At 42.3% G+C, this 15,083-nt stretch overlaps 2 protein-coding genes across 3 annotated transcripts; both read left to right on the top strand.

Annotated features, from left to right (window-relative positions):
* The first annotated feature begins 458 nt into the window (after positions 1-458).
* Positions 459-7,150, top strand: gnpat2 (glyceronephosphate O-acyltransferase 2). Its single transcript, XM_047034738.1, has 16 exons — positions 459-816; positions 1,369-1,554; positions 1,693-1,869; positions 2,745-2,874; positions 3,163-3,290; positions 3,447-3,522; positions 3,640-3,791; positions 4,017-4,147; positions 4,384-4,622; positions 4,927-5,184; positions 5,270-5,349; positions 5,535-5,675; positions 5,851-5,950; positions 6,035-6,128; positions 6,224-6,285; positions 6,409-7,150. The coding sequence occupies exons 1-16, from the start codon at positions 805-807 to the stop codon at positions 6,462-6,464; spliced, it is 2,022 nt and encodes a 673-aa protein (XP_046890694.1). The 5' UTR covers positions 459-804; the 3' UTR covers positions 6,465-7,150.
* A 1,831-nt stretch (positions 7,151-8,981) lies between these two features.
* On the top strand, positions 8,982-14,377 carry fam228a (family with sequence similarity 228 member A). Of its 2 annotated transcripts, XM_047034739.1 has the most exons (9): positions 8,982-10,346; positions 10,755-10,837; positions 11,828-12,046; positions 12,193-12,270; positions 12,503-12,697; positions 12,931-13,011; positions 13,110-13,197; positions 13,692-13,887; positions 14,215-14,377. In XM_047034739.1, exons 1-9 carry the CDS (start codon positions 10,028-10,030, stop codon positions 14,294-14,296), a joined length of 1,341 nt encoding a protein of 446 aa, XP_046890695.1. In that variant the 5' UTR covers positions 8,982-10,027; the 3' UTR covers positions 14,297-14,377. The 2 variants fall into 2 exon arrangements, with proteins under 2 accessions (XP_046890695.1, XP_046890696.1); XM_047034740.1 differs by lacking the exon at positions 8,982-10,346 and having other exon boundaries at positions 10,660-10,837.
* The last annotated feature ends 706 nt before the right edge of the window (positions 14,378-15,083 follow it).

Raw genomic sequence — 15,083 nt, 5'->3', positions numbered from 1 at the left:
ACGGCAGATTCATAAGATTATTCTTTCAGTGAAATATAACTATTGTTTCACCTTTTCATTTATGATTATACAGTATATTAATGTCTGATACGAAAGAGTTTATTCACACTTGAAATTGTAATAACATTCTATGAAAATATACTACAGCAGGGCCATGGTTCAATCTAGTAAATGTAGGACTGCTATATGTTGCATTTCCATTAAGTTGCCAATACACTTCCGCACCTGAACAGCAGCATTGGCATTACAGTTTGTCCCGGTGAAAAGCACCCCCTTGCAGGGGGCAGAATAGATGAGAATAAGAATAATTTGATGCTGGAATATACAGAATTTACATGGTAATTAAGTGCATTTCAGGGCAGGTCTGTGATGGGCCACGAGTCAAGGGGGAAACCACTGCTCAGTGCTAACAAAATACTCATGGGCAAGACTGCACTGAAAGCAGTTAATGCACCTGCTTCCTTAAACAAAATAATGCAGGGTAGGCAAGTCTCAGCATCCATCTTGAATCATAAAGAGTGGAAATTGTTTCCTCTTTCGATATAGTGTTTTCAGTTTTATACGATTGACTTTTGTAAATGGTAAATGTTGGATAACTGGACACAACCACTCGAAAGCATTCATTCAAGGATTATGGGTGGTTAGAGAAACGTGACGGGAGGAGTTCCCAAAATCCAGCAAACCCATTGGCTTTAGCCCCGGGGTCTATTGAGGAGACTCTAGGTTGCGCGATCTTCGAGTAAAGTAAACATCGCTATAATGGGACAGGACAGGAACCTGCTAAACTAAACCCCTCAGTGAATAATGGAAAACCTGGTACGTACGTAAATAGTTTTTTGTTGTTTTAGGATGTCCCAGCTCTTGTGCCTTTTTATTGGTTAAACGCTACTCATAGTGCTGAAATATCGTCGCTATTGTTGTAGACGCGGCTGCATATGTAGCCTACGTGATAGTTTTTTATTGCCATCATTTTTCAGTCTACTTATTTTCACCTTAGACTTACGTGATATTCGAGGGTTACCAGGCTTGTCTTCGCAAGGACAATGTTGTAAAATGTCTTATACAAAGGCTACAACTCGGCTGTTAACTCCACAGACTAGGGCCCCGCTGTCTTAGAGTGAACGAGCCACACATATAGGCTGTAGCCTATAGACAACGCTTTATTGTCCAAATAACAAGTCTGTGCACCTGCTATTGTCTTGACTGACCGCAGCCTATAGTTAATCAACTGGCTGCGAAATAACATGTTTCATTACGAGAGAATACAATAGGTGGAATATGATATCTTGTGACTGTCACGTTTAGTTTCATTTTACATTAAACTGAAAGTTCAGAGCCTAGTAATTCTCTTGACTGTTGTCTGAGCAGAAAAGGCTGGACTTGGAGGTGGAGGAGTTTATGGACATTTTGGAAGAGAGAAGAAGGAGCAGTGACCTTGGCCATGCCTTCAGGACCTTTAACCCCCAACTCTACAGGGGAGTTCCGCCATGCTCCGTGAAGGACCTCAACAGAACTGTGCTTGAATCACACTACCTGAGCTATGTCATTAAAGAGGTATGTGTGTGTCCGTGTGTGCGTGAAACCCAAAATATGTTCAGTATTGATTAGTAATAGAAGGTCAAGGATGAAGGTTTGACCCTGTGACAACAACAACAACCTGGACGAACAACCTCATTCTGGATATCTCCATAGGTTGCCATGGAGAGTGGGAAAACATGGGAGGTAGTGAGAGAGGAGGCTTCTGGGATACTGGAAGAGATGGCTCATAATTTACAACTAGGCTTCATCAGACTGCTGGGGTTCATCTTCACTAAAGTCTTCAAGAGGCTTTTCAGGAGCATCCATGTCAACCAGGAAGGCCTGAACAGGGTAAGTATGGACTCTGAATCTACCACTGTAATATACACATGGGCGTCAGCAGCATTGTGGTTCATTTACCACAACAATTTACCATAGTTGTTATACATATACTGAGGGGCTGGACATTAAAATATTTTGAAAACGAAACTTCCTAATAAGCAATGGGACATCTTCAACTACCTGTCACCTTTCAGCACTCACCTTAGCAACAGAGCTGTCTCCAATGCCCCTGCATGCTGCCCCTGCCTCTGACTCACTCTCTATCTCAACCACCTAGACTATATCAGGAGACATGGAGATGCATTGAGCATTCTTTCATACTGATAATTGACATAGGCTTAATGTAGATTGTTAATATGAAGATTTCTGAGATGTAAATCATGTTATCAGCATAGCAGATTTACAGTTGTATAGGTTTAGAAGCCTAATAATTATGTAGGCTACATAAAAAATGTGCATCTCCCTAAAGCATGACTGGACAGTTCAGAAATTGTCAAATGTGTGTTCAAACCTGTAGTCTTTTCCACAGATCACATCCTTAGGATGTAGGCTTTCAGAAAATACATGGGTTAGGTAAAAAAACACACCAGCAATTTATTTTGTAGCTACTTGGAAAAAACATCCTTGTTATCTCTATCTGCCTGAAACATACGCCTAGGTCTGAACACGGCCAAAAGCACAACATATTTCAGACCCAGATTAAGAAATGACAACAAATGGTGTTCCACTTGTAATGGGTAAATAAAGTATGCTATAGCCTAGTGCTAGATGTAGGTAAAAAGTTTGCAGGAAGTAAACAAGGTGTTTAGTGCTGTGTTACTTCCATAATACCACTAAAGTAGTTCAGACAATTCATCTTGCTTATTTTGTTTCCACCCCCTCAGCTTCAGCAAGCCATTCAGGAGTCTCCAGTAATCCTGATGCCCAATCACAGGAGCTACATAGACTTCCTGGTTCTGTCCTACATCCTGTTCACCTATGACCTCCCCATCCCCGTAATTGCTGCAGGAATTCGCAAGTATCTATTACAGTTTATTAGAACATCTAACGGATCTGTCTGTTTCTGATCATATCAAATTACTGTCTATAGATGCGATTGTCCAAAAGTTTTCAAGTTCTGTATGTGCAATAAGTTTACAATTATGTTAAGATTTTCTTAACGGGCATAACTTCATTTAAACAAGAGGTTAGACTTTTTGTAACAAGTTAGTAATGTCATTTATATTCTGTCAGTCTAACTTGCTTCTTATCTGTCAGTTTGTCTGTCTAACCATCCGTTCACTTGTCCGCCTCCTCCTCTAGCTCTGATGGGGATGAAGATGATTGGGGAGATCCTGCGTCGCTGCGGAGCCTTCTTCATCCGTCGTGCTATTGGCTCAGACAAGCTGTACTGGGCCGTGCTCTCTGAGTACGTCAAAACTATCGTCAGGGTAAGAGTCGCTATAGACACGCTGACCTCACCATATTCTAACTCTATGTGTGCTGATTGCCAACAGAAGCAACATGAATTCATGCAAAAGCAACATTTATAGCGACTCGTCACTTAGCTCGGTTGTGTTACGGTAAATGGTGCATTGTGTCCCTAGAGAGGATATGCTCCTGTGGAGTTCTATGTGGAAGGTCTCAGAAGTCGCACTCTGAAGTCTCTAACACCAAAGCTTGGTGAGTCTAGTTTGGTGATGTTGTTCAGATATTCATACTAACAACTACTGAGATGCTAATGACCTAATGGTTCTCTTATGTGTGTGGGTGTGTGTGTGTTTGTGTGTGTGTGTGCAGGTATGATGCACATGGTATTGGAGCCCTTTTTTAAAGCGGAGGTGTATGACATCAATCTGATACCCATCAGTATTAGCTATGACAGGGTACTGGAGGAATCCCTCTTAGCCCATGAATTGCTGGGGATACCCAAACCTATAGAGACCACCACGGTACAAGTCTGCATGTCTACAACATATCCATATTTCTCTCAACAGAAACTCAAGCTACTCAACCTCAACACACATCTCTTTTCCTCCTTACCCCCTTTTGTTCTCTTTCTGCCCCCTTCCCCTTCTTTATTCCCCCCCCCCCACACTCTCTCTGTCTCACTCTCTCTGTCTCACTCTCTCTGTCGCACTCTCTCTGTCTCACTCTTTCTGTCTCACTCTCTCCAGGGCCTGTTTAAAGCCAGAAAGGTTCTGGACGAGGACTATGGCAGTATGCATGTGTACTTTGGACACCCTCTGTCGGTACGACAGCTATCTCAGGGAAAAATCAACCGCTGCCAGTACAACCTCATCCCCAGGTGCAGAGAACACACACACGCCTGATATGATTGCAGTTGAAGGTTTTTATGGGGATGTCTCTTGATTAAATGTTATGGCCTGAGCCTTTGTACTGAACATCGGTTGTATTCATGAGTCGGCACAGCAGTGATGGTCATGTACTAATAATGTTCTTCTCCGACAACTTTGTATACTCATAGCTCCTTACCATTATTAATCTCTCTTATCCCCACTCCTCTCTCCCCCCTTTCCACAGAGACCTTCCCCAGAAGCCCAGCCCAGAGACCCAGGCCTGTGTGAGCTGGCTGGCCCACCTGGTGGTGTGTGTCCAGGAGGAGGGGGTGGTGCTTAGTCCCTGGTCTCTCATGGCCTGCCTGCTGCTTCAGAGCCTCCCAGCGGCTCAGGAGGGAAGACTGGCCTGGGATCTCCTGACACAAAGGACCCTCTGGCTCAGGGACCTGGCTCTGGGTTTCGGTGCCCGCTTGCACTGGCCTGGTAGGAGGCTCTATGGATTGATCCTTTCTCACACTATTATTTGTCTGAACAGACAACAGTCTAACAGAATTTAGTATTTTGTGTTTGGGGAGAGGGGGGGACGGGGCAATGGAACCACTGTACCAACATTGTAGTGTGTTATAGGTCAGAACTGAAAATTCTGTGGTCACTTTGACCTGATTAGGCTTCTCATAGAGATAAGATAAATCAACTTGACACAAGTTTACCATCTGTAAGGTAGTTTACCTGAGAGGGACCTTGAGGAACTGTTACAAACGAGTCTTGTGTTTTTCTTCCTCTCCAGAGCAAATTCCTGACTCTGATGTGATGTCATCTAACATGGCCCTGCATAGCTCTGTGGTTCGCTGTGAAGGTGGGCGAGTCCACCTGGTGGAGGAGGAGGGGCCTGTAGGGAACCAGCCCATCAGCCCAGCGGAGGGTGTAATCAGGAGGGCGGGGCCTGTTCTTATGGTGGCTCTCTATAGAAACCAGGCGATGCATGTTTTTGCACGTCCAGCTATGCTCGCTGTGGCCATACACACTGCACAAAGCACACGCAGAGGTGAGGAACCATTACTACTACACACACAGAAATACACACAAGCAGGATTTATCCCTGTCTCATCATGTCTTTATTTTGCTCCCAGAGGACATCTTCAACTTCTTTAGCTTCCTGCAGGATGTGTTCTCCAACGAATTTATCTTTGTCCCTGGCAAGACCTCTCAAGTATGGTTACAACTAGCAGCTAACTATCTTACCCAAACATTGTACCTGATTCAGAGAATAATATAAAGCTAACATAAAATAATAGAAAACAGGTTGCTGTATGTATAGTATATATGAAATACTTTATATGGGAAGATTCAGTTGCTGCATATGATTTTAATCTGTTGTCTGTGTTTACCTTTCAGGACTTTGAGGAGTCATGTCACTTACTAAGGAAGTGTGGTGCTGTTCAAATCAGTGATCAGGAAGTGAAAGAGACCGAGGAGGGGCAGACCACGACTGCCTTCCTGCGAGCGCTGCTACAGCCCTTCATAGATGCCTATCAGGTATGTGAGCCGGATTCAAGGAACAATTAACCCAAATTCAAAATGACTATTAGTAATTCCTACTATATTTGATTTGTAAGCCATCTGCTAACAACCTTGAAAAATGAAACGGCTTAAAAATTTGAAAACATTCCGGTGTGGTCATGGTCTGTGTCTCTGTAACTGTTTTGGTCAGGTGGTGTTCAGTTACCTGTGTGAGGAGGGTGTTCAGGTGTTCACAGAGAAGCAGCTGGTTCCTGCAGTACGCACCCTGGCCTCACAGCTCATCCTGTCTGGTAATTTTCAGTCTCTAAAGGTGTTGTGTGTTCCATCATATTATTGTATTCTTTCATTCCTTTTAATGTCCTTGTGCGTCACAGGTGAGCTGAACTCCTATGAAGCACTTTCATCTGACACCCAGAAAAATGTTCTATCTGCACTGCTAAGACTGGATGCTGTGATAAAGTCAAGAGTGTAAGTACAACTTTACCTTACTTACCTTTCTTTTAAACTTTTCAAAGTGCTTTTTAATCATTGTAACCAACTATTCTTTGGTTTCTTGCTTTCAGAGGAGTACCGAGTGAGTTCCAGGCCAAAAAAGCAGCCATCAGAAAAATAGGAGATATAATGAGTAAGACAGTTCCCTTATTCGAAACTGATTAAGATGTTTTAGAAATGTTCCTATTATGGATGAATTCAAGTTAAATCGGTTTCATTTTAAACTTAAAATATATTTTTATGTTTCCTCTCGCAGCTGGAAGAATCCCACCACAGAGGCATCTGATTGCTGCACCAGATGCAAGACTTTAGTCTAGACACACATCTTCAGTCATGTGTCCATCTATGGCTCCTATACATGGGCTAGAAACTTGGAGCTCTCAGACAAACTACCTCTGTCTGAATGTGAAACATCATATTATATACAGTTTATTGCCATCGAGACATAGGCTGGGTTTTATTCCTGAATTGGGCTCCCTCCACTAAGGGAAATATTCAGTTGTTATATTCTAACTGATTGGCATTTTAATTTAAGCGAGGGAGGTAGGTGGGTAAGAAGGCAGGGAATGATTGATTGACCATGAGTTGAGCCTTAAACAGTCTCAAATAGTATTAAATGCTAGCTAGTGGCTAAGTGCAATTAATAAAGTTAAGGATAGGGTACTTTAGGGTCTTAGGACAATTGGAGGTAGTCTAATCACTGACGCAATACAAGCTCTCATGTATTTTTATGGGCAATCCATAATATAATTTCAGTTCTCCATAATGAAATACAAGCAGCATACAGCATCACAATCAAAGATCAATTACATTTAAATTGGAATAAATGTAAATTCATTTTGTATACATCTCAAGCTGATGGCCTGACAGGGCTTCTGAGTTTCCACCAAACAATTTCCATAAGGAATCAGGAGAGACCACTGTGACACTCAATAACCAATTCATGTTCAACTGTTCTGTAGTTTTGTTTTGCCGGCATATTCCTGAGTTAAATAAAAGCTGAACAGTTGAATGTCAACTTCTTGTCAAAGTAACTCTTCCAGTGGTTTTATACAACCCACGTTTACGTAGGCAAATTGAATGATGCATCTTTGCAACACATAATCAGGGCAGACCTATCTATTCACGTCAACTTTAAGTCGGAGGGAAGTGACAGGGTCTTGACAAAAGACGGTCATATATTCCACCACTTTTTGGTTTTGCCTTTTTTCCTCCTCCTTCGCTCGGTTCCGTTCCTTCTCCCATAGGTCCTTCTCACCGTTTACTTGAGCAAACAGGTTAACCTGTATGGCGCGCAGAGTAGAGGCCAGAAGGAAGAGAGTGCCCTGCAGCCCGTGACAGAGCGCAGCGCACAGGCCAAGTCCAACTCCAAGAAGGTCAGGAATGGTTTCGAACACAACACACAGACCTTCGAGGAAGTGCAGCGAGCCTTTCTTGGTGGGAGTTGTTTCCGGGTCGACAAAGTGCTTCACAGACTTGACCAGGTGCAGGCCTGCGCGGCGCAGCGGGAGCAATGCAAGGTACATGTGACAAGCTGCTTTGGTGAGCGCGTGGAAGAGTAGCCGTAGCTCGAGAATGGCGTTGCCTGGAGATAAGAAGATAACCGGGTTAGCTAGAGTCTTATTTAAAACTCTTTGGCTTAATTACGGCTACCTTTACAACATGAACTAAGCTCATACAGTGAAAAGTCGAGCGGGAGGCATATTTCAAGCGAAGCAAGACATGTATTGTCAGCCTGCATACATGTGCCTCAAGGCTACAAATGGCATCCAGAGATCTGTGCATTCTGCGAAAGTTATTAATGTTCATATTCCAGTTGATTTTGAACCAGTCGATCATTTAACCCTTGGAAAAAGGTTGCGTCACTGTCAATTAGGCCTACCATGTGGACATAATGAGAGGTGTGAGATGATGTATAAATAATAAATTGACATTATGACGCGCTTTCAGGTCCCTATAAGCTGGGAATCATTTGGCAATGGTTTTAATCGTTGACTGAGTAGGATATAAATAGAAGCTGGGATGCATAATTGTGCATCTCTCAACCACCTATAACATCCCTGATTTTAGATTTCTTAGGCATGTCTACTATGTGTGCGTAGTCGTGTCGGCTACAATACTGATAAATTGATTAAAGCAATCATACCGCAATCAAGTGGAAGAGTGCACCGTTCCTTTGGTGATGAAAGGTTCCAAATTTCAGCTAACCATTTTCTCTTACCGTCTATAAAACAGAGAAGCCAGAGCAAGGCAAAACTCGCTGCCAACGAAGTCCACCAATCCATGTAGTCCTCTCTCTTTAGTGTACACCGCAACAAAAATTGTATCTCCGGTGACAGCTTCTTCCCCTTTACGCAGCTTAGCTACAACATTAGGCTAATTACAGTAAGCCAGTGGTTCTGCTACTAAACAGGATTTCAAAGTGCACATGATTTGCCCACTGACGCACTATACAGTGGGGCTTCAAAGGTAAAATGATCCTACATCTACAGTGCTAGTTTGTGGTTTCTATATGCTTCATGTTTTGACATATTAGCTAAAAATTGTAAAACAGGCTGGGGATAGGAAGATTGACCTAATGTAATGTTTATAACATAATGCCATCTTGTCCTTAAAAATAAACTCTCAGATTAAAATGCAATATCTTCTTTAAATGTGGTAGTAAAAATTGTAGGCCTACATTAAATTACTAAGTGACAATGTTGTGACTGTCAATAGGCACGCTTATTACTTTGATAATAAAACACATTTGTTCTTGATTAGCCTAATCCTTTATTTCTTGGAGTCGGAGAGAAGTGGCAGGGTCCTGGTGAAAGAGGGAGAGATATTTAAGCACCTGTGCAGTCTGCTTCTTTTCTTCTTCTTTAGCTCTGCTCTCCTCCTTCTTCCAGACCTGACCATACTTGGTATTGCAGATGACAGTCTTTTGAATCGAGCGGAGAATTGAGGCGATGATGCACAGCCCCAAAAGAAAAGCGCAACATAAAGTTTCACTGAGGCCGTTTACAAATCCCAAAACGTCAGTGATCATCTGACATTGGATACAAAAAGTCTCAAGTAAATTCAACATTAAAAATGTTGTTCTTTGAGAATGCACATCATGAAAGCACACGCACATCCTGAAAAGGTGTAAGGTAATGCTACGAAGCTTCAACAAAATCAGGTACAGGTGGCATGCGGTTTTGCTGAGCGCCTGGAAGAGGAGCCGTATCTCGCGGGCGGCAGAACCTGGAGAAAATAGGTAAGAGATGGTTGGTTTTTGTCTTCATTTATTATCAAATTGCTGCTTTATTTGCTTGCATTGTAGGCCTATGCTTCAGTGAACTTAGATATAATCATAGCTTGTAACAATTAATTTTGCCATTATATTTATTTTGTGCATTACTTCTGTGAATGGATTTACATTTCTGTCAAATGTCCATTATTGGACGATTAAAACACAAATAGGCTTCATAAATAGACCATGCATTAGGTTACTGAACATGTAATTTTCTCTCACCGTCCATAAAATATAGGCACATACAAATGATAAAAGCCAGGATAATTTCCCATGCCATGGCGTTCTTATTTTACGTCCTTACAGTGTTAGCCTACCTTTTAAACCACGGTGTCACCGATCACATTGGGGTAAAGTCGATGGCTTCTACTGTTTCTCTGTAAACGAAAGTAAAAGCGCGCATCGACGTGGCGTAACTTTACTTCAAATAATGGGATTGTTAAACAATATTCCGAAATGCACTTCACCCGTAGGCTCTAACACAATTTGATACAAATAGCTTGAAAGACACACAGTTTTGAACCATTAGCGGCCTATCGTTTTTAATTTTTAATTTAATTAATTTATAGTTATGGTGGCTTGAAAAACACCATGTTCCATGATGACGTTACGTCTGTCAATTTTGGTGGGATTAGGCTACAGGTGCAAACATTCAGAGAGCCCTTCACGCTGTCAATTTGAGAAGTGCATAAAAATCGGAAATTACCAATGGAGCTCCAAAACACTTTACAAACTCACGCGCCTGGGACCCATCACCATGGCAACGGACGATACACTAGAAATCAACCAGGATCTGCAGACGAAGACCGGGCACGGACCAGGTGCTTCTTTCCCCGGGCAGGGCTGCTGCATTAATCCTATCGAGGGTCCATTACCCAAGGGGTCCGGTCAAATAATTAGACTGTGGTTTGAACGAGGTAAGGCAGCATTTAAATTTGTTTTTAATGATTTTAGTTTGAAATAGCCCGCAAGTGGTCGTTTTCCTAGTTAGATGGTAATATCTGTGCAAACATGAAAAAGTTCAGCGATGTTCTAACATATTTCCATTACTCCATTACATGGCACTCGAATTTAACTAGTTCTCCTCAGTCCTCTTGTGCAATGCAATATCCTGATCTCAATTAGGCCTACAGTATCTTCTCAAGTGAACAGGTGGAGGTAAAGCCTAATTACCAACTCCAAGCAATTACCCCCCCCCCCCCCCCCCCATCCCAAACCCCCCATACAACAACAGTCAATTATTTAAAAATAACATTTGGCCTAAACATTACTGGGTACTGATTCCGCAACTATAGCAACTATCACAATTGTTGCTTTAATTTCAGGTATGCCCTTGAAGAACAAGAACAGAGCAGCAGGAGGTGTGATCACCATCCACACTCCCACGCCTTTAAATCTCAAGCCTAGGGTAAGACCATGTTATTCTGGCTGAAAGTAAGCTGTCAGTAGTAATTCTGTAATTCTGACTAAATTCGACAAATTAAACGCTCTACATAGATACAACATACAATGGGATGTTTGCAGACTTCTTAATTTACTCCACTAAATGTAAAAATAAATCCCCCATTTATTACGAACTTTAAAGTCCCTGAACTTGAAAAAAAATACAATGTAAGTGGTAACTTGCTCTCCTATCTGACACAGACACTCACACACACACACACACACACACACACACACACACACACACACACACACACACACACACATGCACACACACACACTTACGCACACACAATCTCCTCCCTACACAGGGAGAGTGAAACAGTTAACCCTTAGTCAACAAATAATTGATCACCAGTCTCTTTTATATAAAGAGCCAGTAAGACTAGTACAGTGGATCATTTGGCAGAGGTACAACACTCCTCTGCATGCATGGCTACCTTGCTATTCTTCTGCACCTGTAGGGTGTCATGTCTGAGTGGGCTGTGTTGAAGTCTCCGGGGCTGCCAGGGGGGCAGAGAAGGCAATTAGATGAGATGACAGATGTAAACCAGACGGACAGACAGATCTGTCTGTTCAAAACAGTTGCTTGGCATGCCTGAATGTTGAGAAAATGGGTAATCCATAGAAGAATGAACAGAATCCCCTCTCATTGATTGCAAGACCGCATCAGACAGGTTTAGGCTTTCAAACACAAGGTGTGGTTGTGTTGTATCAGTGTGGGTGCTCAGGTTACTAAGTAGTGACACTACCTGTATGTGTGTCGCGCTGTGAGACACTCTGCCCCACTCAGACCACTCAGCACCTCTGTCTTGGGGTCTGTAAAAAAAGTTTGAGTTAGCGCTCTCACACTCGAAGGACAGGAAAGAAAACCAATGTAGTTCACAAATTCATTCGTTCGTACACATGATTTATCGACATGCACAAGCAGATTGTTTGGTTTGTGTTGTTATAGGTGACTGCAGTGGCTTGGGCAGATGTCCCCGTCTCCGTGCCAGAGAGTAGGAGGAGCCCGTACTGTCGGAGTGTCATGACGAGGAATGCAAGTCCGGGTAGAGGAAGAGGAGGAGGGGGTGGAAGGGAAGGAGGGAAAACGAATCAGACCTGGGTTCCTAGGTCACCAAGAGGGCCCTGTGTGGATTGGCTGTCTCACTCCTCTTTCAGGCGCTTGCAGGTACTGCATCCTAAACACAGAGTTGGAGACTTTGTGATCATGACGTTTGTATTAGAATACACTGAAAAGTAGAGAAATGTTTTTGCACACAAACCAACACTCATGTTTTCATGATTGATACTTTCTCAATTCCATCCTCAAATCAGGCTAAATTAGAGTCAGAAAACCAAGAGACAGGGAAAATCATTCAACCCCTACTGGATACTGAGAAAGGCTTCATCAAGGTAAGTAGAACTGTCATGTACAAAACATATTGAAGAATGTAATATCACAATATGGAAAACAAATCCAGCTTTCATATTTCATACACCATATTCCTCACCTCAACATAGTCTATGATAGACACAGTTGGAACACTGACAGCAAACATTTGCTGCCCATACCATTCAGTACATCTGTGTTTGATGTCCTAAGCCAACACCACATTCTGTGTGTGTGTGTGTGGTGTCGCTACAGGACCTGGAGCGTTTCCTCAGCCACCAGGAGGTTTTGGCGCTCCGTAAGAAAGAGCTTCTGCACAGGCACTGGACTGAGCGCGTGTGGACACCCATCCAGAGGACCGTGGAGGACCGAGTGACCAACTGTTGGTCTGAGGAGGCCGACCGGGTCCGCAGCATGTTCATGCACTACATCAACCACTGCAACAACAAGGTAGCACAATGTCACAGATACAATAAGACACTACATCACTGATAGGATATGAGACACTACTGCACAATATAAAAGATGCAATATGACACACTACAGTACATCACCGACATGATATGAGACACAATATCAACAACAAGGTGTCACAATTTCACACAACGGCCCAATGTAGAAGTCTGTGACACTCTACTGAACCAACATTAGAACCACTTGTCCCCTCTGTGACTGTTCCTCAGGGCTTTGTGTCCCTAGAGGACTACGACCCCCTGGAATACAACCCTCTCTTGCAAAACATTAACAAACCTCAGTTCTTCAAGGTAAAATCAATTTTTTTGTAGCTTTTTCACCTCAAATATTTCATGCATTCAATACCATAAGTGTTGAAACAAGCATGTTTACGGTTAACTTCCCTTAGGTTACTACACGTGCCTTGAGGGATCCACTGTTCTTCCAATCCCGTGAGAGAGTAGAGGAAAAGAGGGCACTCCTTCGCTGTCAAACAGGTGATATAGATTTATATATTCCCTCTGTAACTTTTGCTAGAAAAAAGAGCAGACATCTCCACATTATCTCAGGTTGTTCATTGTGACCAAAAGAACACAGAAAATAACAGACATGATGGCAGGACAGACCCTTTGCATGTTAGGGGAGGGGGTACACATTATATCAGGTGAAGAAATTGCCTGATATAATGTGTATCCCCTCTGTAACTCACACGGCAGACAGCCGTGAAAAAAAGTTACAGAGGGGATACACATTATATCATTATAATGTGTATATACATATGAAATATATATTACCTTGATATTACTGCTGCTTGTTGGGTTATAAACTGTATTTATTGTTGCTTATTCAAGAGTTTTCATGTTAATAGGTCAAAAAGTGAATATTTTAGATGAAAATGGTTCCATCTAGCGGGCTTAACGTTAGTTAGTTTTATGTTTTGAGGTACCTAGCACTAAACACAATCTCAACATATTCATTTGTCTGTTTTCAGGTCATTTATACACACGCAGAAAAGTGGAAAAACTCATGAAGCAAAGTCTACCTCCCCAAACTGTCCCCAATGGCTGGACCTCGGAAATGTGCCCCAGGTCAGCTGTCCTGCCCCTGCTGGCCTCACCCACTCACCAAGGCTCCACCTCTAGAGCTCCTCTAGTGGAGGTGGACCCTGAGCTATGGAAGCTCAGCAGGTACAAAACACACGTACATATGAGTAGTTCCAGCAACTTGATGGATTTAATGTCCTGTTACTAATTAATATTGTGTACCGTATACAATGTTATATAATCATTAAGTCTCAGTAGTTCTCATCCATGTATACAGGGACTTTTCCTACATGGTCCAATGTCCAAAGACTTCATCTGATTTCAAGAAAACAGTTGCTATTGAAACTTTTGAAATGCCTTTTCATTTATAACAGTCCAGCCCTACAGTCCAACACAGCATTCGCTGAACCCCTCTAGACATGTGTTAGTCTGCCATTGTCAACCTCACCAGAGTATGTCCATCCCTTCCAGGACTAGCGTGACTCCATACCAGCTCATAGCCACTCCAGATAGAAGATGTCTGCAGGCTGGCTGCTGGTCGTCCAGAGGATGACCCCCATCAGGCTACGTGCTGACAGGCTTCTACAGGCCCCCCAGCTCCTCTCCTTTCCTACTCACGAGCTGACAAAATGGAAGGAGTCTCTTTTGAATGTTATAAAAATGAGGTTAAGGAAGGATAGAAGCAGAAAGAGAGACGATTGTTCTTTGGGAAATACATGAAGGAAGAGAGGAGAGAAGGACTTGTGTAATGTAGTCATACTGGGCCCTGATGCTCACAAGAGTGAAGCCAGCTATAGAATTGTCTGTCACCTTCCCAATTAAAAGATCTTAAGAACAACACATTCTGGTATGTCACTGGTGAAAGATGGGAGCAATTTCATGTTTGATGTGCAGTAATTGTAGCCTCAAGGCAGCATCTCTTGGTAGAGACTACAGATGGTAAATGGATCTTTAAAAAAAATGTTTATTCAAGCCGTTGATTCCCAGGGTTCTAAGGAGCATAGCTAGGTCTCTCCAGCTTTGCAGTTACAATGTGACATAATAAATTCCTTCAGTGTTGTGCGACAGGTTAAAACAAACAAACAAATAAACGTTTATTTTGTAGTAAATATTCTTTGCAAATATTATAATACCTTATATTATCAGCCTTCATTTGTGCATTAGAGAAACAATGACCCAATTACAGATATAAGGTTTGAGAAGAACTAAGGAAACAATAGTTCTCCATTTTCAATGAACCGTGAAAATAATTGGCAATGGAATTTACAATTGATATTTGCATCTTCCAATATATGTATCAATAGCCTTCTGTACAAAACTTGTAAGTAAAATGTGGTAAA

This window comes from Hypomesus transpacificus, chromosome 14, assembly GCF_021917145.1.
Source record: "Hypomesus transpacificus isolate Combined female chromosome 14, fHypTra1, whole genome shotgun sequence".
NCBI lineage: Eukaryota > Metazoa > Chordata > Actinopteri > Osmeriformes > Osmeridae > Hypomesus > Hypomesus transpacificus.
This window is presented reverse-complemented; position numbering and strand designations above follow the sequence as displayed.

What these genes read in the sequence shown, in the direction of transcription:
- gnpat2 (XM_047034738.1), top strand. An exon ending in CGTAATTGCTGCAGGAATTC is followed by an intron (nt 2,875 to 3,162) that starts GCAAGTATCTAT and finishes CTCCTCCTCTAG; the next exon opens with CTCTGATGGGGATGAAGATG. An exon ending in ACGTCAAAACTATCGTCAGG is followed by an intron (nt 3,291 to 3,446) that starts GTAAGAGTCGCT and finishes TTGTGTCCCTAG; the next exon opens with AGAGGATATGCTCCTGTGGA.
- fam228a (XM_047034739.1), top strand. Translation starts at nt 10,028, where the DNA reads ATGATGACGTTACGTCTGTCAATTTTGGTGGGATTAGGCTACAGGTGC. An exon ending in TCAACCACTGCAACAACAAG is followed by an intron (nt 12,698 to 12,930) that starts GTAGCACAATGT and finishes ACTGTTCCTCAG; the next exon opens with GGCTTTGTGTCCCTAGAGGA. An exon ending in ACAAACCTCAGTTCTTCAAG is followed by an intron (nt 13,012 to 13,109) that starts GTAAAATCAATT and finishes AACTTCCCTTAG; the next exon opens with GTTACTACACGTGCCTTGAG.